The sequence below is a fragment of the Zonotrichia leucophrys genome, chromosome 6 (genome assembly GCF_028769735.1).
Source record: "Zonotrichia leucophrys gambelii isolate GWCS_2022_RI chromosome 6, RI_Zleu_2.0, whole genome shotgun sequence".
NCBI lineage: Eukaryota > Metazoa > Chordata > Aves > Passeriformes > Passerellidae > Zonotrichia > Zonotrichia leucophrys.
The window spans coordinates 18159419-18186747 of record NC_088176.1 but is presented as its reverse complement, the minus strand read 5'-3'; the positions used below and the strand labels follow the sequence as shown (position 1 = coordinate 18186747).

The following is a 27329-nucleotide window of genomic DNA, read 5'->3' as shown; positions in this document are numbered from 1 at the left end:
GAATCACTATTTAATGACACTTTTTCCCTTCTTGGATACAGAAATATACATCTTGAGTGACAGTGACTTTTTGCCTCTTGCAGGCTGTACCAAGGGCCGGCCTTATGGATTGATCCATTCTCCCAAATGGGAAATAGAACAATGCAGACTTTATACCTGGCTTGAGGGCAAGAATCACAAGGTCTTCCATCTTTCATAATACTCCGTCACACAGGTAACCCAGAATGTATTAGATAACACAGTCATCACACTGTGGGACACTAACAATTTACTCCTTGAGTTAATCCCTTGGCTTTAATCCTCTGTCAAGCCAGAGCAGTACACAAGAAGAAAGAGAAATTTGTACCTTCTGAAAAACACCTGTGGGTGCACCAGTTTACCACTTGCTCTGTTAGTGCTTGCTAAAACATGCCTACACACATGAGCTTAATCATACCCCCATACCTGAATTCAGCTGACAAAGTATCAAAGAGAAGTCCTATTTTAATAGATGTAACTCAAACACAAGTTTAGACAACTCTGAAGAAGCTGAGCAAAAATAAGTTTTATAAAACGTTCTTATAAGTGAACTTGTGAAAACACAGACAAGCAGCCTGGTGTTAACTTCAGGTAGGTCTGCATGGTCCTAGCACTGGTAAGTCCCACAAGTGACATCTCTGCACACAGCCCATGACACAAAACTCCAGAACGATGTGGGCACTGACCAACACCCCCTCAAATCCAACACTCACAGCCCACACCCCACACGCTACAACGTGAAAGCAGCCCAATTTCCCAGGTTTGCATGCACAACTAACCCAGCATAAAGGACACTGCTCCCCTAAATGCTCCACTTGGAAAATGCGCAAGTTTTGGGAAGAAAAAATAAGGAACGAGACCCACACGTTATATCTGGCATCAGGAGAAGTCGTCCGGGAAAGAAACAACATCCCTGCTGCTGCAAGGAGTCACTGAAGGGTGAATAAACGTTTTTAAATGCGACTGTCACTTACTTATCCAGGACGAAGTAGAGATCAAAGGCACCGTGACAGGAGCGCTGCTCTTCTTGCTCTTCCTCCTCTGCCGGCCGGGCGCAGCAGATGAGACTCCCCATTGCCAGCAAAAGGCAGCACAAAAATGCCGCTTTCTCCACACTGCTCCAGCAACTCGCCATCTTTTCCCTTTCCTTAATTCCTCCTCCCCCAGTCTCTCTCTCTCTCCCTCTCTGCAAATCTTACATGCGCTTCGGAAGCACCGAGAGCAGAGAAAAAAAATCAAAATAAAACAACAACAACAACAACAACAAAAGAAATTAAAAAAAAAAAAAGAAATTACTATTTTCAGGATCTCAGCTCAACCCTGAGGGCTCCAGGCAGCCCTGCCCGCGGGCGCCGGACCGCTGGCTCCGGGCAGGGGGCTGAGCTCAGGCGGATGGTCCCCAGAGCCCAGTCCCCCTTCCCTGCCCGCTGCCCCCAGCGCCTCAGCCCCGTCCCGCGAGGAGAGAACAGGCTCCTCTCGCACGGGCCAAAGGCAGGAAGGGGCAGAGGGAGGGGAGCGGGAGGAGGGAGACAGGATCTTAGGGGGGCAAGATGAACCGGGACTTTCCTGTTCCGGGATACCGATATGGCAAAGGCTGCAGCTAGCGAGGGACCGAGCTTAGGGACCACTGCCCGCCGTCGGCGGGGCACAGGGCGGGCGTTCCTGCCTCCTTCCCTCTCGGACTGCCTTCGGGGCAGGACAGCGGGGAGCGGGCCGGGCACTCCGCCGCCGGCGGGCACGGAAGCCGGCCAGGGGCCGCGGCAGCCCAGCTGCATTCCGGAGCATCGCTGCGCGTCGTGCTAAGCCTCTCTCCAGCAGGCTCGGGAGCGGCGGGAGCCCAGAGGAGGTCAGAGCACAAGGCAGAGAGAAGTTGCTGTAGGAGATGGGCGTCGTGGCAAAAACCTGTGACAAAGCGGAGGTGGGGGGCACAACGCGAGAGGGCACTTAAGAAAAATCTGTTTGTAGCTGAGTGCAATTAAAAAGATTATTGCTGGAGGCGGGGGTAGGGCATGTTTTCACGGCCCTCTCGTGCCACAGCAAATTGTTTCTCTTCGTGGAAATCTTGGTTTACTCATACTGGAGTCTGAACACATCCTGCAGGCGATGAGTAATGATGAAATGAAATATCTTAATGGAGGCTTTGCACAGTAGCATAATCACTCCCCGCCTGATACACACAGGTTACAAAGCGGTGCCCTAAAGAGATTGCCCAGCTCATCTGGATGGTGTCTCCAAAGTTTGAATAATTAGTGGCTCCCAGCCGCTTCCCCCTCCCCCACACTCTTTGCAGCCCCTAATTAATGAAAAGAGCCACGGGGAGGGATGCGAGCGGAGTCACTTTGCATGACAGAGTGGAGGGTAGACATTTCTCTCTCGGGGCGAGGCTCCCATCGCGAGCCAAGGAGGAGGGAACCCATCCCCTGTGGGGTCTGGCGCGCTGTCCCACCGAGCGCAACCCCCCGAACACCCAGCGCTTCGCCGGGGCCGCGCCACCACGCTCCAGCCAGGAGTCGCTTCTACGCTCCCAGCAGCAAAAACTGACACCTCCTGTCCCCGACAAAGGTGATACCCGCGGGGGGCACGGCCCATCCGGGCGGTGCTGCGGGCGTGGGACGTGTGCGTTGTTTCCCCACGCACACAGCAGCCCTGCCCGCTTCGCGCCGAGTGTGCGGCTCTTCGGGGAGCAGTGCGATGCCGGCGGGCCCTTTCCCTCAGCGCCCGACGGGGACACGCGTGAGAGCGGCGCGCCTGGGAGCCCGTGGGAGCCCGCGCCCCTCCAGCAAAGCAGCCTCGGCGTGCTTTGTGCGGTGTGGGCTGCCGCCCGCCAGTCTGAAATCCCTTCGGGAAAGGCATCTCGATTTCAGTTGCGTGTTTCTGTGCTGGACCGAATTCAGACACAGCCAACCGCGGCGGCGGTCGGGGACTTATCAAGGAAAGATTAGAGGGTCCACCGGCTTTCAGCCGCTTTGCCTGGTTTAACTATGCACAGCTAAAAGCTGAATGCACTGCTTGAGCTCACCACTTGAAAGGTTTTTTGAGCACTGGCCAGTTGAGACCCAGCGATTACTTAGATCATGGAGAAATAGAAAAAACCCACATCCTCCCTGGCGACATTCACAAAAAATGAGCAAACGGCTGCTGAGCAGCAGGAATCCCCCGCTTCCCCTCACGCCGCCGGGCTTCGGCCTCGCCGGTGCCCACTAGTGTCCGCAGCCCGCGTGGTCCCGGGAGCCCTCGGCACCCCCTGCCCTCGACAGCTGTCCTTCCCCGCACATACCGCAGCCTTTCAAAACGAAATAAAAATGCTCATAGCGTCAGAGTCCCTCGGTGCCTCGAGAATATCAGATAGTACTTCAAGGTGGTCTCCAAAGCAAAGTAAGGCACTGCCGAGAAAAAAAAAAAATCACTATTTTTCGATAATGTGCACTGCCCTTTTCTAGGCTCTGATATATCCTGCGATTCTGCACAGAGAGATGACCTGCTCATCTGCCTCCTCCAAAGGGCCCGGCGAGGGGGCACGCTTAGATGCTAGGTGGGCGTAAGCAAAAGCAAGGACATGGCTGAGTTCTGCCTCGGTCGGTGCGGGGCAGAAACACCGTGGGGAATGTGGGCCTGCGTCTTTGCCAGCGCCCCTTCCGTGCTCCTCCATCCCCTGTGAGGAGGGCCGGGCACGGCGGGAGCTTTCGGGCTGCCTCTGCAGAGCCAGAGCCTTCTGTTTCAAACAAAACAGGTTTTCCGATCAGCCTGAGCCCCTCCTGTGGCTGTCACACCCCGGGCAGGCCTGTCCGGCCCCAAGCCCAAGTGAGGTTTGTGTGGGGTCAGGCAGGGCGGGCCGGGCCCGTCACCCAGGCACTCGGAGCCATTTGATCGGGCCTTGCTCGAAGGAAAATCACACCAAGCACCAGGAGAGCTGACCCTTAGGTGCATATCTCACCCTCTTTGGGATACAGGTTACCTCAGCACAGCATCTCACAGTGCTTCAAGCTCCGGCAAGGCAGGTGACCACGTCTAATGGTCCCTTCTTACACCTTCTGTTGCTATTTGCATAAAGGCTGCAAAAATTATAAACTCTTGTGATATGAAGTGCAGTGGGAATTGTCCATCCCAGTTTCCTGACACCTGCATCCCAAATCAGGTGATGTTTCCCAAGCAGTATTAGGAGATGCCACCAGCACACCGGTTCCTGGGCGGGTGGTAGGATGCAGAGCTTACAGGGCAGCTGGGCAGCTACCAAACCCCCGCTGCCCTCAACAATCCTGTTCCTTCGGCCCGAGCCGAATTTTAAAAGAGAACAGGAACTCTTGAGTTCATCCTCTATAATCCCGTATCACAAAACACAGCGAGAGTGGCTCGCCCTCATTATTGGTATAAGATTACTCTTCAATTGCAGCGAAAATCCATCCTTTCAAAAGCATTAAAGGGTTGACGTTTCTTTTCCTGATACAAGCCCATATTCAGATTACATGGACACTAATCAAAAAACCCGGGTTATTTCATTTGTCAACATGTTCATAAAAATTTTCTACCAGGCGTTAAAGGCATTTATATGGAACGACATCTTTCAAAAGCAATGTCGCTAGTCCAGATTTAGGGTATATTTGATTATGACAAGACGTTTGATGGTTTTATTTTACATACCAGCTGTGCCACAAATCGTTTCATACCTCAAAGTCCTAATTTTTATCCTGCGAGTATTTTCTACGAAGCAGTTGTTTTCATTTTAAGCGGCTCTTGTCAATACCTGCAGCTCCTAGAAGAGCCTTCTATTCAAAAGCGTTGTCAGATGATCTAAAGGACAAGTGGGAAGGCGGCTTTGGAGATGGTTTTGTTTGGTTTATTTCGGCGTGCGTGTGTATGGTTTTCCCCTCCCCAACTTTAAAAGAAACTCTTCGGTTCATGGTCCCGTTACAAGGGGGAATCCCGTCCACCTCGTGGCTCCCCCGCGCTGCTGTCCGCAGGATGCCTTCTGCTCGGCCAGGGCTGCGGGCCCCGCGGGCGGGGTGGCAGCGGCTCCCGGGGGAGGGGGCGCCTGGCTGGCGGCGGGGGTCGGGGGCAGGAGCTGCGGTAGGCGTTTCCCGGGGTCTGCTCTGGGCGGGGAGCCGCGGCGGGAGGAGGGTGCCGGCGTGCTGGGGCGGTGCGGCGGCGGGGGCTGCGGCGCGGCTCTCGGGGGGCCGGGCGGCCCCTGCGGTGGGGTGAGCTGAGGTGAGGGCTCCGCGGGCAGTTGGCCGTAGCGGGATCCTGGGAGAGGGACGGGGTGCGGCGGGACCCCCGGCGCCGCAGGTCCCCCTTCTCCTGCAGCGGGACCCCCAGGTGAGCGGGGCCGGGGCACAGGGGCCGGGCGAGGGTGCGAAGAGAGCAGCACAGAGCGCGGCGAAGCGGAGCAGCACCGTCCGTCCCGCCCGGCCGGGCTGCGCTCCCGGAGCCGCGGAGCTGCCGGGACCGGGCCGGGGCCACCCCCGCGCTCCCGCACGGCCGAGACCTGCCCGGGGACGGGGACAGGGCTGGGCTGCCCCGGGGCCGGGAGCGGCCGGGGAGCAGGTGAGGGCACGGAGGTGGCCTTTGCTGACTGGTGCCCAGCCCTGGCCGTGCTGCCGCCCGCTCCGGTGCGGCTGGAGGGGCCCGGGCAGAGCGGCTGTGCCCACCGGGGCTGCCGGAGCCATGCCCGCCGGGGCCGTGACCGCCGGGGCTGCCGGGGCCATGCCGACCCAGGGTTACCGGGGCTGCCGGGGCCGTGCCGAGCGGAGGGGGAGGCGGGTCCCCCTCGGCAGCCCCGCCGGCAGTCGCGCTTTTCCCCTCCCGGCTCTCTTCTCTCGCCGAGAGCTCTCGAGCATCAGTTGCTCTTTTTATTGGTTACAGCGCTCCTCATCCTTCCAACTTCGACAGGTGATCAGAGCGTCGTGGCTGTTCTAGGTACTTACCTAGGGTCTAATTGCTGTTATGAAATTGATGAACTTTGTTTGGAATAGCTCACATTGTTATTCTCTGTTTGTGTGTATTCCTTATATCATGGATATCCATGTAGTAGAAATTTCTTACTTGAGTTAGGAGCTGCTATTGCTGTCACTTTAAAATGTCACATTGATCTTTAAATTTGCAAATCTTTACATTAAAAGGTTTTTGTAGGAATTCAGTCCACTGAAAATGTTTGAAGCATATTAATGACTTTTTTTCTGTGAACAAACAGCTACTAGTTCAAAGAAATGTCAATAGAAATTTGATGGAAGATCAGATTTTTTAATAGTTTTATATTTTTAGTACAGTTGCTCTCAAATAAAAAGCAGTTTTAGTCATGCATGAAATTCAGCATTTAATAATCAATTACGTCTCAGGAGTTTTCCCTTATTTTTGGCTTTTAAAAATGTAGCACTTGACAGCTTTTGTTACCGTGTATTAAGTATAACTGGTACTAGAGAGAGGAATAGAGGAATTTATTTTGGCGGTAGAGTGATTAAATTTATGATTTTTAATGTATAAAACTACATCAAAGCATAAACTGTTATTTGAAAATGCAATTATTTTTTGTATTTAATATTTTTCTAGTATTTCAAAGCAAAATAAAGCTGCCTTATGGAACTCTACAGAGATCTAATTTTCTAGAGAAAATAGTTTTGTAGCCATAGAAATACTAATGTAAAGTCAAAATATTTAGATCCCGTTAGCTGAATGTAATATGACCAGATGAGAAAGTACAAAAATAAATTATGGGTAAGAATTACAGAGTGTACCAAAGATTTTGCAAAAGAAATTAGTTGGCTAAATCCTGGTATTTACAGATGGATATTTCCATGTCTGTAATGCTGTGATTCTGTTAATATAATTTTCCTGCAGCAGTCTTACGTTACCTGTAATTGCTATTGATAAACACCAGGTCAAAGAGCAAAATATTTTGTTGGAAAACAAACTGTTTTAGGTAAGACTTTAATTTGCAAAATGACTTTCAATTAAAAGGTTTCATTGTAGCAAAAACTAACTTATTTATGTTGCCTCCCACAATTTCACCTTGCATAGTGTCCTTCAGCTCTGTCACTTGCTCTTATTGGAGTTGACATCATGTGTAGTAAGTTTGGCACCAATGTAAGTAAGATTAATGTAAGTTAATGCCACTTAGTACTGTTGAAGAAATCTTCAGCACCAGCCATGTGGAAGTAACTGATCTTTGTTTAAAAAGATTTCTTCTAAAATACAAATATGAACATGAAAAATCACAAAAAATAATGAGGTGTATGTATGGCTTAAATAGGTGTATGTATGGCTCTATGTTCAGCTGTGAAGACATGTATGTGTGTATATATGTTTCCATCTTTATGTATGTGCTTACATACCACATGTATATGCTTTTCTGTCAGAAAGAAACATTTGAACAGATATTACATTTTTTTAAAGCTGCAAAAATCAATAGTAGGACTCTTAAATAGGAGCATATCTTAATATATCTTTAAATTAAACCAGATAATGTAACTTTAAAGAATTTCTGAAAAAGAGACATCAATGTGAATTCTATGAAGATGGAAGACAAATATTTATGACGGTTTTCACAAGTTACACATTTTGGTTCAGTGTGTTTGTGTTTGGTTCAGCCTGTTTGTGTTTCATTCATGCTGTTTGTGTTTGGATCATGTTGTTTGGTTGGCTGTTGTTTCTCCATTTTCTGTGGCTGCATACAGGGAATGGTGGTTTTGTCTGCATGGATGCCTGGGTGAAGGAGCCAATGCACAGATCTATGTCAGAACAAATGTGTAAGCACAGATTACTGTGGTCAGGGCTGCTGTTTATGTGAATCAAGGATTTTGCTCAAAGCAGGCACACACATCTGTGTGACAAGTAACTTTCCTAGACTGTGTGACAGATGAATGGTTGCCTTCTTTGTTCCCCCTCTCATGGAATAACATTTGCTTTCTGTTCTTTTTGGATGTCCCTGTAAAATTCGAACTTCCTGTGATGTTTCAGAGCATTATGTCAATTGCTGGACAGTGAACAGTGCCAGAGCAGCCGGTGCAAAACCAGACCAAGTCCTGAGGTGACCACCAGCACAATTCAGACCTGGATATGAGATACTGTGAGCTCTGAACTGAAATCTATCCATACAGTGTATGGCATTTGCAGCTGTATAAGGAGTTGAAATTATGTATTCATAACATTCACAGTTTGATATTCCTCAGTCCTGGATGAAAAATCAAAATAAGCTCCCTTTTTTTCTATAGAAACCCAGTTTTTTCCTTTATCCTACAGAAACCCTGTTTTTTAGGTCTTAGGCCTTGAAACCACAAGAGTGAAGTGGTGGATAAATGCACTGCTTCAGTAAATAGAACAGCTGTAAGCCAGTGAAGAGTCAGCCCTTCACACAAAAATAAAGTCTTTGAAAGCCAGTAGACTGTGGAGCTGTAGTCATCTCCTCTTTATGCACAGGTGGATTGTCTGATTTATGAGTGACTTGTACAGCCCAGTACCATCCAACAGGATTCATTAGATCAGACACAGTGCCAGACAGAGGCATTCATTCTGTCTTTGGGACCAACCCAACTGGAAAGGAATATTGACATTTTATGCATCATGAGGCCAAATTCCTAGACCCAGTCTGTTTGAACCACCAGGATTGTAGAAAATAAATGTACTTCATCCTTTCCAATGGATGCAGCACGTTATTACTGTTGCTCATTGTCCAGTTTGAAGTATGAAGAGTTCTCCCAGTGTCTGCATTGCCTTTCTTGTGGTTGAGCACTGGAAGAGATGGAGCAGAGACCTCAGTAGCCCTGTTGTTCATGTTCTGCCAGATTCAAAACCTCCAGCTGAATCCAAGGAGGCTTCATGTGGAACTGTGCAGAGACTGTTGCATCACTCATCCCAACAAGGGAGTATTAACCAGGCTTTCCAGCTGTGTGGGATAGCCCATTCCTTTCCTACCTACCACATTTCTGGCCATGGAAGAGAGTGGAAGTAGAGTTAGGGGTTCAGTGTGGAAATCCCAAAAACCATAGGGAAGTTTGGTGCTGGGCTGCCATTTGAGAGCCAGTGGGGTGAGACTATGTGCATCTGCTGGGACTTGTTCAAATCTCAGTTATTTTCTCATCAAACCAAATATGATGCTCAATCCCAGGCATTTTGTACCTGACATCAGGTAAAGACTGGAAATTGCATCCTTGTGGTGGTCTTAGAGACATGATGTAATGTTCATCTGCTTTGGAGAGGGAGGTCTGCATGTCTGTGTGGCAGCTACCATGCATCAGGGGAGAGGCCACTTCAACTTCCCTATTCTCAGAGAAAATAAGAACGAACTTGAAAGCTTTTCTTTTAGGTTCCACTTCCCAATGGTTCCTGTATGTCACAAGACTTGTTGAAAGCAAATGTGGAGCTTGAGGTATTTGTTAATTTCCAATCAGGGATTTTAGCTCTGTCTTCTTCATTATTCCCACAGAAGTTTGAGAGATTGTTCATAATAAAAAGATTGGGCAGTTTCATGATTCACTAGGCTGGGTATCCAGCCAAGATATAATGATGGTTCATCAAAAGCTGTCAGCTTACATTGCATCTACTGGGGATTTCAGATGATGGAAGAAAATTTGAAGACCACACAGCCTTAAAATAGTAAGAACAGGAGAGCTGCTCCCTGAAGGTATCGGGATGATACAATAACAAAGTCATGAGCACCCCATAAACTTGAAGGTCTCTAATTCACAATGAAATTCACTCCATAAGGGCCCAGTTTCTAAAAGCTCAAACTAGACACCAAACTCCACACCCCGAGCTTCCTTCTCATCATTCCAGAACAATCTAGGCAGTGAGCTTCCCTATTTCTGCTCATTTTTGGGTATTTGTCAGGTTAGAGTTTTGCAGCTGCTGTACAGAGAAGCGTGAAGAAAGAAAGCTGGGGTGGCCTGGAATGCCAAGGGAAGACCATTTCCATGCATCAGGCTAGTTCAGTCCCGACTGTATTCCATTCTTCCAGATTCTGTTCATCTCTGCAGTCAGCAAATTCCTCCTTGATGCATAGTTGTATTTCCTTGTATTTCTTGCTAGATGCCTAGCTCAGGTAAGCACATCAGGCAAGTGTGACTGAATCATGCCAGCAGAACAGGGGATTTGTTAGATGAGCAGTACATCAAGAGCTGTGAGGAACTGAGAGGAGAGGTACTCAAAATATGCCCTAACTTTAGCCCTGGACTGCAAAAACAAAAAGGTTAAAATACCAGTCTCCACAGGTTTAATTATTGTTCTCTTATTTACCTCATCAGTGCTAATTGGGCTGTTCTTAATGCATGGATGTGACATGGCTCACTGGCAGGAAAGGGACCGCTGGATCTGTCACCTTCTTGCTTCTCTGCAGGATCGCTGCTGGGATCCAAACTTGTGACCAGTAACAATAGGAAGAGGAAAGAGCATAATCAAAGCTCAAAAATTCGGGGTGTATTGTCTTATGTCCATCTCAAAGATGGAGAGGTTGCTAAACCTGAGACTCAGAAATGAGTGTCATATGAGTAGTTTTTTTTAAAATCCAGAGAAATTCTTTCCAAGATAATCCAAGATCTTTGCATACTCTTCTAGGGGTATAATATCTGTCTGAGGGGTAACAAACCAAACCTCCAGATGGCTTTCTTCATCCCAGAAAGGCAGGGAATGGCAACACATAGCTGTATCTCCCAAGTGTTTTTGTACAATTTTCCTCATGTGTGTGGGATTTTCAGCAGTGAAGGTGCAAAGAAATCATTTTGTGCTCAGAAAGACACCTGACTTGCATACAAGCTGAAGCACATAAACTCTGTCTTGCAGTAGCAGTGAGCTAAAAGAAATTACTTGTTTAGACTTTTCATGCTTTTAAAGGACTTCTCAGCTTGTGACTGAATTTAGGAAACAGGGTTTAGTTTCAGGATTTATTTCATGGGTTCTGGGATTATCTTTTAAAGCAAGAATTCTCCATTCTTTTATTTGATTCCCTGCCAGTTTCCTTCAGTTTTAGTTTTTATTTTTCTGCTTTGCAGTTCACAGCTTAAATAAATGGAGAAGAAAACCTGGTATAGAAGAAAAGCAATTGTATAAAACCCAAGAATAGATTTTCTCACTTTTCTATTTTGTATTCCCTTGAAATTTCCTTCATGTGTAAAGAATCCTCAGTTCCTTATAACAACAGAAAATAATAAATGCTGCAGACAGAACCACTCTGTCTGCATCAGCTCAATTCCTTTATTATCTGTAGTTTATTGTGCATGACACTGCACGTCTGATCATGGATTCCTCAGGCTGACAGACCTCCTATTGAAATCAAAGGCAGTTTTGGCAGTGGCACAGTCACAGGTTATGTGCTTCAGGGAAAATGCCATCACACTTTGGAGCAGAAAGGAGTAAGTTAAAAGGTGAAGGAAATGATGGCCCCGGTATTTAATATTTCTGTTTCTTTTTTGCTTTCTGTTTTGTTGACATGGGAAATGCAGAACTGTACTGTTTACATTAACCCCTGCTCTGGAGAAAGTCTGGAGTAGATACAGAAATGGTTGGGAAGACAGTGGGGTAATGGTGTCCAGGATGAAATACTTTCAATTATTTTTTAAGAGTATCTTCTGTGCCATTTTTTTCCCAGCTAGGATAATTGCTCTGAAAGTGATATAAATATATGCAAATTAATCTACAGTTAAAATGGAAGTAAAGGTGAAAGTGAAGTAGTTATTGACAATTTTGAAAATCAAATTAATTTTGAAGAAATGCTTTTTATTACCTGCTTGTGGTTTTGATTGTGAAGAGCAGAACTAGCTAAATAATTTCTGTATGAAACCGTTCCCCTCTTGCAAATGTGATTAATTTGTTTCCTTCCCACTTGCATAGTTGATCATAATACTGAGCAGTATTCTTAGTGCCTTTAGGGCCACTAAGAAGCTCCAAATGATGCCACAGTTCAGTGTGGTCATTGTGGCAAGGAGAATCGGGTCAAATCCTCTGAAAATAGAATTCAGGGGAGTCCTTGCTCAACTCAGTGCTTCTACATTTGGGAATTTCCAGACATTCCTTAGGAGAGCTTGCAGTGACATCTGAAGGCCATGCAGTAGAAAACCAGGGATCTGAAAATTCCTTTATTTTCCTCTCTGGTAACATGTTTTTCTTATGAAGTACAGGAGCTATGTAAACACATTTCAGGAAGGTAGAAGTTGTAGCCCTAATTAGTTAATGGGATGCTATACAAATGCTAGGAAAGGGGGAGAGACTAGGAGAAGGCTATCTTTGGAGTTCCAGCTTGGAAGAACACTCAGGAAACCAAAAGTTAAGTAGCAATTTGTGTGCTGCTTTGGAGGCAAGCAGGCTGGGAGCATTTGCTGTGAGCATCATCTATTTAATGTGCTTTTTGATGGAACATTCAGAATTGCATAATCCATAGGGAGTTGCCTGCCCATGGGTCCTTGTTCTTTGACAGATCTGTCACACTTCTCAGAAATCAAGATGCAAAATCCATCACTCAGGGACATGGTATATGTGTATCAGATACTGTCTGGGGGATGAAGAGTCCATTAAACAGCAAGTCCCTAAACTCATCCATATGAAGAATTCCCATCTGTGACAGATAGAATATGGAGAGTACCCATAACAGGTGATCTGAGTCTAATGTGCTACTAAAGCACTATAAATATTCATTTTATTTCAGCCTCTCAGAGATGTCTGTGGGTAATTCCAGAGGGATAGGAACTGCTCATGCAGAACCTGAGTGGGAACAGCAAGATCATGTTGTATGGGGGGATCCTGGGAAGCAATGGCCCTCCCAGCTCTGGCAGTTTGGGGCAAGCATATCATTGCCTACAGGATGCAGAGCTGAAGATCTGACCTTCACAATGAAGCCTGTGGTACTGTTCTGTAAACTGCTATGTAGTAGGAGAAGAGTGAACGAAGTCATATGTACAACAGCTAGTGAATCTATAAGAAATGGAGGCACAGCAGATTGATTACTCATTAAAGAAGGCAGTCAAAATGTGGAGATCAATGGCATTAAGACAAGAGTAATCAGTTGGGTGAAGTCATGGGGAACAGTCATTCTCTGTTATGGGAATTTTCTCTCTTCTTCACTCACTGGGAAGAATGTGAGTGATTCACATACTTCAGCCTGTCAAATTAAAATGGCAGGCATTGTAGCATACCTTCTCTATTTCTCATTATGAGTCCATTTCCAAGTTCTTAACTAATTTTCTTTGACTATGAAGACTGTTGGCAAAAGTGTGAGATTTGCATTGAAACCAAATTTTATAATTAAAGAAGAGCTCAAGTACTGGGTTTGTGGTTTGGTGTAGAATTCTCATTCAGGCTCAAGTCTGAAGTTCCTGAAAACTTAAGGGAGGTTTTATTAAAAAAAACTCTAAACATCTTGACTGTGGCTGAAATTTTGGCTTTAGATTATAACCTGATAAAAAACATGTAGAGGTTCAAACTTACATCCAAATTGAAGGGTATTTCAGATTTTTCAGATTTGTATTCTGGCCTATTTACACTTTTTTTTCCCTAGCTAATTTCTGCTGTCTGCTATGAGTGTTGGGGGTGCTGCTGCTGTATTTCAGCAGCTCTGAGATCTCTGATGGTGGTTTCAAGATATGAGGTATGCATTGACTATTACACAGCCACCTTCTGCACTGCCAGGTGCCACAGTGCAGTCACACTCCTGCTGACCCTCTCTGACAATCCAGCAAGTGCCCTGTGGCAGTATTTCAGTTCTCTGTGGTAAGGGCAGCAGCTACCAGAGAACTCCCTACCACCCCTCACATGTGCAGGAGGCAGGACTTGTTCCAGTACTGCCCTGGATGAATCTGCACTTTGGAATGGAGACCCCTGAACGAGGGCAGGTCGGAAAACCCATGGGATGCAGCACGTCCCTTTGCAGAGGTAGCAGCACAGTTTGAAAGCAGTACAGTCATGTTTGCTCACTGTTATCCCTCTGCTGATGAGCTTGGCTTAGTGACAGAAGCTGAAATCTTGTGGATGCAGATGGAAGAGCTTTCTCATGCTATTTGAAGGCTGCAGAAAAAGATTCACCCTTTTTCTTCTAATGATGTTGCAGAGAATCCCCACTCTCCACTCTGAGTACCAGCAGCACATCTTCAGCCAACACTGCAAAATGCCAACACTGTAGATTTAAATTACTCCCTACCTGACATAACTCTGACCAGACCCTATCAAACCCAGTAGCTGAGGAGGCACCCAAGCTGCTGTTTGAGCAGAGACTGGCAGAGAGAATGAGCCACTCTGGAGAGAAACGATTCCTGCCTGACAGGGTGCTCAGAGCCTGAGACCATGCAATGAACGGTCAGCAGCAGAGATGGGGATGTCCTGCTTCGCTTGCTCACGGGGCAGAGATGGGGATGTCCTGCTTCGCTTGCTCACGGGACACTGTGTGATGCTGAGATGTGACACTAGATGGTGCATTCGCCACGTGATTGGAAAACAGGGATTTTCCCAGCACGTTTAGAGCAAGGCTGACGGTCACTGTCCCGTCTGCTGTGTAATCACAGTACATCCTTCTCACAGCTTTTCACAGAAGTGACCCTTCCATGCAAGAGTCAAATTCTGTGCTCCCACAGCTGCCAGGGTGGCACTTTGAGACTTTGGCACTTTTGCACATGTAGGTTTGGGGGATTTTTTTGTCTGATCACGTATTAAGTTAACAAGTAATTTAGAAACAAACAAACTTTATTGTCATATTGAGTTTAAGGGATGCTTGAGGGCATGTGTTATCCCACTCTTTGCCTTGGTTGTCTGGTTTAGGCCTTCCTCCTTCTGATGTTTATACATACTGAATGTCTGACCATGTATTTTAATATTTTTAGGGTAGTGTCTTAGACCTTGCCCACAAGGAATAAATTATACTGAATTAACTACACTGATTTAGAAACTGATTTAGTTAAATCAGTGCAACTCTCCTGAGCACTTTATACCACTTCAATTTAAGTCATGAGTCAGTGAGTAACAAATCAATTCTGCTGTCAGAGAGTGAGAAAGATTAGACTAGATCTTCAGCCCTTCTATCTCAGTATTTATTAGGCTAAGGCCTCTTCAGGGCTTGTTGCTGTTCTCTTTAATTTTCTCTGCCTAATGGACCTGATCCAGCTCTTGATGGTGTAAATGAGGGGTTTTCCATGACCTCCAGCTGGGAGCTGGAGATGGCAATATCTTTATTAGAAACCCAGAGAGGCTTAGAATGACAAATAACTCAAGCCTGTCTTCTCCTTGCTGCATACTGAGTTCTCACATTGTGGCTCATGTTGCAGAAGTTGCATCTACAATGACAAATATATTATTCTACATTCAGGCTGGAAAAATTTATCCTCTAAAGACAGAAATCTCTACTAACATTGTGCTAGGAGTATCACTATGCAAAGAGTCATAATCTGATTTGATTTTCTCAACAATAGCTGACAACATATACTTTGAGGCAGGATGAAAATAATTCTTTTCAGGAATTTCCACAAATTCTGTGCATTCTGGTTGGATAGACTCAGGACTCAGGTTATTCCTGGTTTTGTAATAGCTTAACCAGAAACTAGACTGATGTTGTACTCAAGCAATAAAAGCACAGCTTTTTCAAAATGTATTTCAAAAAGTCTTGCTTTATTTTGTTCCTGTTCTCTTTCTCTACCTTTCTTCACACTTCTACAAACTATTAATAATAAGAAGGATATCTGAGAATATGCTTAAGAATATGCTGAGTTCTACTCACTGAAAATTTTGCTTATTTTTCCCAAATCTTACTCCTGTCTGTAGAGAGCAGTGGTTGAACACTTGGACTGTCTGCCTATTGCAGGAAGAGTAATTCACTTGTTTACGAATATAAGACTTGGGTTTAGTGCAAAGTAATCTTTCTCATTCTGAACTCGATGTTAATAAAACTGTAAACTCTGTAACCAACAATGTCCTGGCATACTCTTACAATTCACCTACAGATCCTGGAAATCTTTGTATTTGAAGTAGTGATGCCACCTTCTACTTCATCTCTGTGCCAAATGTGATTTCTTGTGTTTTTTACAGGTTTATAATGGAACTTACCTCTTTGCCTAAATTCCTTTGGACAAGTGACAACAAGCTTCTGCATCACCATTTTCCAGACATACTAGCTACTGTTCATACCACACAAGACATCCCTGAAGAAGTTGTTTTTGGACCATGCATGCTCCAGAACACCCTGCTGGACACTGTAGCTTTCATTGCTCTCAAGTGTTCTGACAGACGGAACATACACTATGTATTTAAGGTATGAGAAAAATAGGAATGGGTAATGTTAGACCTATCAAAAGGAGGTACACCATCCCTGAGAAGGTAACTTTGCAAGGGGTAGGTTTTTGTTTTTTTCAGAACAAGTAACAGCTCCCTCAAAGAAAGGACCAGTGCATTTCTGATTTATGAGCTGTAGACTGGAAGGACCTAAGGAAAACTCTGTCCTTTGCAAGAAGAATACAAAGTCTCACTTCTATGCTGATGATTGATGGCCTGCTTCAGGTCTGACTTAGAATAGGAGGGAAGGGGGACAAATAGTTTAGAAACCTCTAGTTCAGCCTTCGTCAGGACAAAGGAGGTTTATCAGGAGGTATGACAGCCTTGTGAGAACAGAGGAGGAAGACTGTGGCACTGATTCATGCAGGTGGTACATTCACAGCATTTATTTACTGATCTAGGCAACTGCTACCCCAGTGTGTTCAGTTATCCTTGAAAGTGAAACCACAATGGCAGTCAGACAACTAGCCCACACACACTTTGGGCAGCCACAACTTTATGCTGCTAGTACATGGACTTCCTAAAGTCACCTTAGATCTGTATGTCTGTGTTACAGCTACACTTTTCAATCCCTGTAGGGAAGGCAGAAACCCCAGGATTGTAATGGATTGTTAACTCTCAAGCTCTGGTTCCTCACTTTTGTTTTTTGTTTCATAGCCACTGTTTTTCATGATGACCACTCACCCTGGCTTTCTGGGTCTTGGAGTGCCTTTCAGTCACTGTTGGTCTAGATGAAGACAGGGAGGTGCTTTACGGTGTGAGGAAAGCCAATTTCCCGTATTTTATGGCATGGATGGGTCTGGGAGAGATCCAGGTTTGCCTAAGATTCCTGTACTCTGGAGGAGAGAAATCCCAAGGCATATGTGTAATATGGAAGATACAGTTGTTGGCAGATAACCTGTTCTACACTTCTGCTTTAAGCAAATTAAGAGGGAGAAGAGGCTTCAGGGTTTATCTGACTGTTTTGAGTCTCTGGCACAAGTTTGCTTTCTTGGACAGTGTTATTAGTACTCCAGGAGACCAACAAACTCTTTGGAGAGAGACCTGCCCTGAAAAAAGGCTTTATTTTTGGAATATTTCTGTATTTCTCCTGGGAGTTTTGAATTACTGTAGAGAGAGCCTCAAAGGTTTTCTACATTGGAAGAGCCCTCTAGAGGGATGGCTTTAGTGTTTTTCTACACTTGAGCTAAGTAATTGCTATGCAGCAATGAAATTGGATGCCTGAGTTGGCTCAGATCTCTGTCTTTTGGCAGTAAATTAATGAAATTCTGTGCAAGTAGCTGTTTCAGATGCAATTGGTAGTCCCATATCCTGTTAACTACTCATAATTAAAAGTAAACCTCCCAGAAATCAGGAACTACCATTAGGCTCCTAACTGTTTGAAGTAATTAATTAAAAATTCAATAATGATGCTATGTTGTCATCATGGCACTGAAGTGCAAAACAAAAAATGAGTTTTGCTCTGCTGGGTGTAGTACAAACAGAACACACATGAAAATGAATTGGCAAGGTGGGTTCGTTGCAACTGAGATTTCTGTTCATTATTGTTCATTAGCACTCCAGCAAGACTTTGGGGAATGTTATTTCTAACAAGGGTTTAATCATGTTGGGCTTTTTTGTTTTGACCAAAGGAGAACTTCATAATCTTTTTTCCCTCATTTTCTTCGAGACCTTAATTTGATCTCCTTGGCCCAGTTTGTACACTTGGGCAAAGAGGATGCCTTGGCAGCCATTGGCACAGGTGGCTCTTTTCACTGATTCCTCTGCCCCTTACAGCTTCTTGGGGGTTTCAAGGAAGAGATTTACTGCCTCTCTTCTCTTCCAGCGTCTCCCAAGGGAGCCACATTCCTCCACAGCCCAGCTCTGACTGAGGTGCTGGACTGTGAAGGCCTTCCCTCATATCTGTGTACAAAGGGTCCCTCTGGGTGATTGACACCTCCAGGAGAGGGTGGATTTGCCGGTTTATAGTGTCTCTAGACACATGGAAAAATTAAAGCTAGTTCATTATTCTAGTTGGCAGAACCCAGATGTTATCGTACATCTGGTACTCCTCCTCACCTGCTTGAAGCTGACTGAGCTCTTTCCCTGGAGTCCTGGAGGAGCTGTGCTCCCTTTGACTTTGCTAAGAGCACCGGGTGGCTGCTTGGAATTTCTGAAACACAGCAACTAAAATATGACAGCCTCTGTCATAGCTGTTAGTTACAGCCTCTGTGTGTGGGTGGGTGTTCCTGGGTTGCTGTCAGGCACTTGTATTTCTCAATCATTGTTAATTGCCATGGCATTTAGAGAGAACCAGTTTCAGGGCATGCTAATTTATTTTCTCTCTTACGCTAAGTAACTCTCATCCTAATGGTTTTTTAATGTTTCATTCTTGTATCCAAGCTACTAATGTGATCAAACTTTTCACTGTAGGTAATAGTCAGTTAAAACCAGAGAAATAGTTAGCCAAAATATTGTTTCTGGTACCAAACACCAAAGAATGGCTGCCCTGCAATTAGTGGAAAACAAAGAGCTATACATTGCTTGGGGTGAAATCTAGATCATGCTTGTCATTAGACATTTTTCATTTGCAGACTTCTTCCTTTCTGAACAATGACTTAGTGCGTCAAAAATTAGTTCTTATGCATATAAATGTTGCCTTTGATCACCCTGTGTTTTAACCTTCAAGCTATGAAAATATTCCCTTTCAAATGTTGCAGAGGGCACAGACCTGCTGTGGTAAACACCAAGGAAAAACCTATAAAGAAATAAATGATTCCTTATTTAGTGTACTAAAGTAAGTAAGACTGGAGTCACACACTGTGTGAGGAAGACAATACCAAATGTTTTGTACTTGCATTATTTACTTGTCAACCTGTGACTAAATGACTCAGGAGTCCTGTGGAGTAACAATTATATGTGATTTAGGACTATGCTGTAATATACACACAGAACAGAAATTTAATTTGGGCAATAGACTTAATATTATTTTTTAAACTTTTTAGTGCCTGACCTGAGAAATGTTTTTAAACTTAATTTGTTTGGTATATCTGCATGCCCACAAATTGAAAGCAGATCAACCCCTTGCAGCTCTCAGAAATTATTTAACAAAAAATATTGATGTGATGAGGTTTATCTGTTTAGATACCTTGAAATTAATTTAATTAATCTAGCAAAGGTAAAATATAATTTTATTTCTGAAAAAAAGGAAAGAGATCATATAAGTGCTTCTTAGTTGCATATATTAAAATCTGTATTTTATGTAATCTAGCCAAACATATATGCAGATGTTTACTTGGGGTATTGAATCAAATAACAATTACTTTTCTTGCACCCTCTTATCCATATCCTCTTATGTCACTGAAAAACTCCACATGCAACTGTCCTTAGTGTATGTTCATTCTCAGTTTCACTATGCATTTATCCAGGGGTCTGCACACTCTCAGTCCCCAAGTCACAGCACTGGCACATCTCCTGACTCATATCCCATTTTCATATCCCAAGTATTGAGACCCCTTCTTAGAGAAGATCCCACCTCCTGTACCTCTGTGATCCATGCCTGGCACAGTCCCATGGGATGGTGTGCCCAGGACAGGGACTGACAAACCAAGGCTTTGCCATGGGGGGTTACGCATGGACATTGGTGTCTCTTCCTCCTTCCCACACAGCTGCATTCCCAGAGCTCTCAGCCCCCACACTGGGGAAGCCTTCTCCCTGGGATGCCTTTGATAATTTGGTGACACTGGCAGGTGTGTTGGGCTCACAGCTTTGTCATATGTGCTCAGTGCAAGGCAGAGACCAGGCTTTGTTCTTGGATTGGATAAACTCTTGCTTTGGGCCTTGAGACCTGTGACTTCCCTTCTTTGTGTCCTGTCTCACAGGTGGATGTCACATCTGTGCACAGTCCCACAGGCCTGCCCTGGATGAGACTCGTACAAGCAGCTGCCCATAGCAAGGAGCAGAACTTGGAAGCTTACTTGGAAAACAGTCAGTTATACTATCGCTCCACAAGGAAAATCAGCAAAAATGAGGAACTGCTTGTCTGGTATGATGAGGAGCTTTCCAGCCTCTTGGGTTTCAATGAGATAAAAGCTCAGAGGCCCCAGAATGGTAAGTACTGAATTGCTGATTGCAGGGGTCACTGAGGACAGAAGGGAGTCTGCATCTTCTTTAGCATGTGGTTGTCTTGTAATAACACAAAACATGTGCAAATCCTTAGCTGGTCTGCTAAGAGAAAAGACCTTCTGCTTTGAGGTTTGAGCTGGAGGCACAGAGCAAGAAACAATTTGCAGTTCTTAATGCCATTCTCATTGGTACTTTCTAGCAGAGGATGGTGCAGTAGGGATTCATGCTGAAATTCTTGAGCTATGCAATGGAAATCTATGCACTTCAATAACTTAGAATCCTAAAAAGTCTAAAGTATCAGTTGGAAATAGGCCTTTTTTAGCTCACTGACAAATCAGGTGTAGACTAGTGTACAGCTTTAATCTTGCAAATGAGCAGATCTTTAAAAATAAATAACAAACCTAACAGTATTGCATGCAGCACAGTCTGCCTATTTAATGTTGGACACAGTGGAAATGAGGAAAAGAGCAAGCTTCAATTTCTGAGATGTTGCTGAAAATTCATTGCTCCATAAGAAGTTGACCTAGAATTTGTTACAAAACTAAAAATCCAGATTACAGAGACACCAAGCAAGTTAGTCAGGTCCATACCAAGTCTGATTCCAGCTGTCATTTTTTCCAAATTTTACCTAGTTAGACTGGAACAAAACCCTTTCTACATTCCCTTTAGTTGATTTAAACAAAGTTTATATAGATTGGTTAGTAAAGGTATAGGTTGATAAAGATATGTGTTAGCAAATTCATATGGTAATGTGCTTGTCTGTAAATTAGTTTTGAATTAATTCAGACACATTCGTAGCAGGAACTGACTAAATCCTTCCAGCTGGTTTCAGTGTATTCTGTTAGTTTCTGTGTGGACACACGCTGCCAGCCCTTTGGATTTACCAGGGAAGAGTGTGTTACTTGTACAAGAAAGACTATATCTAGACTCAAGACTTAAACTCATAGGTTTAATGTTCCACCCATTTCAGCAGCTTTATTTTCTTATGAAAAGTTCAGCTTCTGTAGTTTGTGAAGTGATGTAAGCTGTGCTGAGTCCCAAATTAGGAATTTTTAATTCTACCCAACCAATTTATGAAGTTTCCTATGTATCCCAGGACTCAGGTGCTGTCTGGCATCACTTAGATTGTAAAACTGCTGTGTTGTGAAATAACCTAACATGGATATAGTTTATAAGGGTTAAGATGTACCATATTTGTGTGATTGCTGAATTTTGTACCATCTGGGCAGTCAATCATCCCAATGAACCAGAGGCGCAGTGGGTCTGAAGACCACAAGGAAAGAGTGTTCCTTATTCCTCCTGCCCATCACTGGCATTGTTTCAATCTGAACATCATTTTTGTGCCACAGACATTTGTGCCTTAAGGCATATAACAGCTTGCCAAATGAGCATGAGTAAGGGCTTCAGCCATTAAGGTCAGATGACTTTCGAACACTATTAAATTACCAGAGTATCCTAAAAATAGAGTCATGTAAAAATCTTCGAATCCTGGTCTAAAACTCATTATTGCTTGGATACATAGTGTTTAACGTTCATCCTGAATGAAAGCCAGTGACTTAGTTAAGAAATGTAGACTCAAATCTGGGTTTAGACTTCAAATCATTATAAAATCTAAATGGTTTTATCTAGATCATGGTGTACTGGCCATTTTATGTACTTCTATGTAATATAATTACATTTTATGTAATAAAATTTAGGTTTGAGAGTCTAAATGGAATATTTCTGCCAGTAGCACAGAAGCATGGAAGCAAATAAGAATGAACCATTTTGCATAGCAGGAAGGGACCTGATCCTGCCCTGGCATTAGTTTTACCATGGGTAACCTTGTAAGACACGAGGTGTTCCTGGCTTTTTGTGTCAATAACAGGATCAGAGTCTGCATCCATCCATGATTCCACCTTTGCAAAACTCATCACTTGTTTTCTGTTTCTGCAGAGTTGAGATGCCAAGAGTGCGACCGAGTCTTTAAATGTGAGCATTCCTATCTGTCCCATGTCCGCTTCCTCTGTGTCCCAGAGAAGAGTGCTCTGCTATGGAGAAACTTCCAGAACCCTAAAACTGAAAAGGGCAGCCTAGCTGAGCAGACCACGAATTTCCACAGTCTGGCAAGGGACCTGGAAGTTAAAATGGCAGCTTGTAAAGATGATGCACATGGTGTTATTGGAGAAAGGAGAGCGAAATCTGAAGAGGGTGAGAGCAACAGGAGCAGGAAAACAGTGCTGTTGGAGAAAACCAATAACTTGACTGAGGAACATAACTGTGGGGGCAAGGAAGAGGTTGGGGGAGAGCATGCATTGGCTGGTTCTTTCAGGAAGCTTAGTTCAGGGAGGCAGTCAGCTAGGAAGGATACTTTAGAGCAGAAGCAGAGTGCTTTCACTGAGGTCAGGAGGATGAAAGAGAAGCTGAGGAATGAGAGACTGCAGGAGCCAGAGCAGGAGGATGGCACAGCCCCACTTGGTAAGGAGCAGGTGTCAAAGGAAGTGTTGCTGAACTCCTCTGGTAGTGCTTTCTCCTTTGTTTGGCCCACCAGAGCTCGAGGAGAACAGAAGAGTGCTTTCAGCAAGCCCAGTAAGTGCATAACAGAAAGAGCTGCAGTAAATTCTTCTCATCCCATGAGTGAGTCAACAAAGAGCCTGGGGGAGCTGTCTGGCTTCATTGCCACCGCAGACATCATGTGCTGCAGCAGTCTTCTCAATTCCAAGTTCTTTGTCAGTGATTTGTGTAATGCTCAGATGCTGCAGACAAGCATCACTCGGAGCAGTGCTTTCCCATATACCTCAGAACCGTGGCTCAAGCAAGCAGGACAATTACAAAACACCACCACCACTTCCTCCTCCTCCTCCTCTTCTTCCTCTTCCTTGACTCTTCTTCCCCCCACCTTCACCTCCTTTGGAGTGGCTGCCCAGAACTGGTGTGCCAAATGCAACCTGTCCTTTCGCATGACATCTGATTTAGTCTTCCACATGCGGTCACATCACAAGAAAGAATACTCCTCAAGTGAATCCCAGTGCAAGAGGAGGCGGGAGGAGAAGTTGACGTGTCCCATTTGCCACGAGTACTTCCGAGAACGCCATCATTTATCCCGGCACATGACTTCTCATAATTAGAGCTGTGCAGGCAGATGTCACCAAGGGACCCCGCAGGTTGGATGAAGAAGGGAATTATAGTTCACTTAAATCCATTTGAGTTTACATTAATTTCTTTCAGGAAATCACTGTTTACAATAATTTATAATAGATGCTTTGCGAAAAAATATTAAATATTTACAAGAGTCTGCGTGGGTTTTAAGTTCTGAAAACTCAACCTAGTCCTTGTCAACCTATTTTTGAGGAAATAAAATAGTGAAATGAATCCACATGCAGTGTTAATTTGCAGAGTAGGGACAAAATTTGCAAAATTTGCAAACAGAGTTGTCTTTGCTTATATTTGATTTGCTGGTGTCTGTGCAGTACAACATAAATACAGAAATAACAACCACATCATTGAACGAGGAACCTTTAAGCATCAGAAAAATCAGAGCTTATATGTCAAAAGAAATAAGTTACTATTTCTAGCAGCTTTGGTGGACTCTTACTCCTTTATGTTAGCTGAATCTGCTTTCACCAAATTTTTAAGTTAAAAACCGACATCTTACCATCTCCTTGTTTTTGAAAGGGAGCTGAATGTTTGAAATCTATGATTGTCAACAACTGACTGGCAGACTGCCAAAGAGGATGGAACTAGTAAAGCAGAATATCCAAGTTCTGTTCCAGGCTCTGCTGCTTTTGAAATGTCTTTTACACAGTGAAATCAATGTGTGTCTGTATCAAAATGTGAGCTGTTGTCAAACATTCTAAGACCTGTGTGACTTTAGTAGGCATACAGATCTGATGGGAGTAGAGTTCAGCCTGTGGTTTTCAGGTTTTGGATATACCAAAGGAAGCAGTTAGGGTATCTGAGCTACAATTAGTTACTGATAGAATCTGCACACTTTAATTGTGGATGATAGGCTCAGTTCTGAGAAGAGAAACACAAAATGATACAGGTGTACATGAATTGCACTGCCTTGCACCACCTTGTCTGTCCTCTGGTTTCTACATGGGCCAAGTCCACCTTTTTAAAAAAGAAAGTGGCATATTCTTTCTCTTGCCTCTCCATGAGACATTTTTCTTTTGTCTACTTTTTTTTGAGCTTTGCTGAGTCTTAGCAGTAAATTTAAACTGCTCAGAGTGGGAGGAAGCACTGTCTATTGTTACTGCAGGCCATCTAATTAGCCTTTCATTACTTTTTAAATCCATTTAGGTGCTTGATTTTGATAGTTTATGACACATTGTTCTTCAAGCAATCATTTCTCCTGCTCTTGTATAGTATTTTTTCAGGTTGTCTGATGTTTTGGTGGCTTTCCTTTGAACCTCACCTGCCTCATCAAGGGCTACTATTCTCTTTCAGTTAGAGAATGGTCAGAAACCATTCATTTCCCAGCTGAGGGTAATGGACATTTCAATATGCTCTATATGTTCCACCATACTGATGATATACTCCAGTGGTTTTTGAATACTGAACAGAATTTTGAGTTACCATGATGATGCATTGCCTGATAATGCAAGTATCTGCAAGTAAATACATCTGAATGAAAAAGAGAGACTGACAGTCTTAGGCTGTCAGCTGGAACCAACAAAACCCACTCAATGTCACCTTTGGGAGATATCTGGAAGTCAGGAGATTGTATTCTTTCCAATATATTGCTGTTGAACATTAATACATGGCTCTTTCCTGTTAATAGAAACATTTTTCTTATTGCAGGCTTTATTTTTGAAACACAAAGTGATAAAACTATTACATTATGCCTTTGAGTTCAGAAGAGAGTTCTGGTTGGATTGTAACACAGCTTTTCAAGGTCAGTGGTGGAAGCTCTTTCACTTGAATCATTAAAACACAAAATGAACAAAGACTTTGAAACATGAAGCACAGGGAACAACCTTGCATTGAGTAGGGGATGGTGTGGTTTTCTTATAATCTTTCCATCTCTACTTTGTGTCCAATAACATTTGCTGTGTAAGGAATATATTTATGGCAAAGTTTAATGGGCCAAATTTCACTCCACCTGGGTGCCAGCCAGTTTACTGTGAAGTCAGTGTCCATAAAGTGTAATGAAGGACTCTGTGGTGTAACTGCATTCATATGTGGTCAGGGTTATATTTCCCATTAGTAGTTTAGGCCAGATTGTGATCTCATTTATTCCAGTGAAAATCCAGAATAATTCCATGTTGTTACTCCTGATTTATATTAATTACTTTAAGATCAGCCTGTCCCAGTATAAATAAGACTAAATGTTTTTTGGTACCATTACTGCAAAGTGTTCTTTTCTGTACTTACTGAAAGATGCCATGTTTTCTTAACAGTTTTATGATTAGAAACCTAGCTTCAGATTTCTTCTGGAAAAAGACAGGACTAGCTGTATAATGGTCCCCAGTATTATTTTGGCACATCACTTCAACATTACCCTGCTCCAAATGCCTGTTTTTCCAGTGCACTACACCTGGTGTGTAATTTAGATCAGAATGAAACAGTACCAAATATTGCTGGTTACATGGTTTCACTGATTGTGTGTTGAACAAAGTGTAGAAAATCAACCACTGAAAAACAGATGCTGAGTCTCAAAACTCTTCAGAGAGTGTGTTAGACCTACAGCCTGTAGGTTTGATTACTCACCAATAATCAAACTTCTTCATTTTGCTTATGGTATGAGACTTAAGCAGGCAGCAAGGTTACAGGGAGAAATAGCTTCCCTCTATGTCATGGAGTTGTTTTCTTTGGGAAAAAAGAAAAGGTAAGAACTCTTACCCAGTTTCCTTGTGGGCATATCTCAGCCACAGCAGTTTATATACTGTGATGCCAAGCAATGTAGGAATGCCTTCTGTGCACAGAGAGAGAATTATGAGGAGAAGCAGTTAAAAGTGGCAGAGCTGGTTCAAAATGCAAAAATGAGGAGAAGTTTTTAATAAGCTTGATTTCTGGTACTTTCCTCACCTCCTCCAGCTCAAGGGCAGTGGACTGTCATCTTGGTCTGTAAAGACTGAGGATTTCCCTCTTGTAACATGGAAATCACACTGCAGGCAGTGTGTGCAATGCTGTCCTTGTTTTTTTGTAGGTGGCTATCAGTATAAAGATTGCATTAACAAATTTATTCTTATTCTGAGGTAAAGGGGTTTGTGAATGAAGACTTATTTAGACACTTAGCAAAACACACAGCCAAACAATATGACATCTTGTTGTCTGCTGCATCTGTGCTGGTATCAGTGCAAAACCACACAGATGCCAACAGAACCAGAACTTGATTCCCTGTGTATAAAACCAGCTCTTTGTGCAGGCGCAGTGAAAGTCTTTTATGTGTCTCAAATTTAACTGAGTGTCTCATCTAAACTGGGTTACATAAACCAGGGGGCTTATCCAAAATTTTTGGAGATTTTATTTCTTTAAATGAAAATACTCATATTAAAGCTGAGTGAACCAAATATTGAACAGGCAGAAGGAAGCCTAACGAGACAAAGAAAAACAAACTTCCTATAATTGAGTCATGCTGGAAGCTTATTTCCCCTTATGTCTAGAAGTCTGAAAATTTAAATTGGTGCAGATGAAATCCTGCTGGAAGGAAAGCACTCCACTAGAACAGGGGGTTTGTGAAGGAATGAAGGACTGCATTCTGTCCCTGTGAAATACTGTGACTTTACAGTAGGGATCTCTGTCTTTTATTCAAGTAGAAATTCTTGAGAAGGGGGAAAAATAATTCTGTTTTTAGAACAAGAGGAGACAATTTGCAGTGAGCTGACTGGTTCTCTTCCTGTCTTTGCTAGCAACTAGCTGTTAATTTTGATCAAACAACTGTTTCTCATGACTGTGTTTCTGCATCAGTGATAAAGGACACAACACAGGGCTGTCAAGCAGGCTGTGTTTCTGCAGTGGATAATGAGTTTACTGATAGGAAATGCCAGATTATAGTA

The 27329-nt window shown here is 43.8% G+C and overlaps 2 protein-coding genes across 2 annotated transcripts in view; one reads left to right on the top strand and one right to left on the bottom strand.

The window, feature by feature from the left end:
- The window catches only part of ANTXRL (ANTXR like), a 51269-nt gene extending 49983 nt beyond the window's left edge, over nt 1-1286 (bottom strand). Inside the window, exon 1 of the mRNA XM_064716090.1 lies at nt 993-1286. Within this exon, the coding sequence (XP_064572160.1) occupies nt 993-1153 (161 nt within the window). The 5' untranslated portion in view covers nt 1154-1286. The remainder of the gene's footprint in view (nt 1-992) is intronic.
- Nucleotides 1287-5044: 3758 nt separating this feature from the next.
- ZNF488 (zinc finger protein 488) lies at nt 5045-25081 on the top strand. The gene is made up of 4 exons (XM_064717049.1): nt 5045-5082; nt 16003-16225; nt 20106-20334; nt 22285-25081. Exons 2-4 carry the CDS (start codon nt 16010-16012, stop codon nt 23454-23456), a joined length of 1617 nt encoding a protein of 538 aa, XP_064573119.1. The 5' UTR covers nt 5045-5082; nt 16003-16009; the 3' UTR covers nt 23457-25081.
- Nucleotides 25082-27329: the final 2248 nt, after the last annotated feature.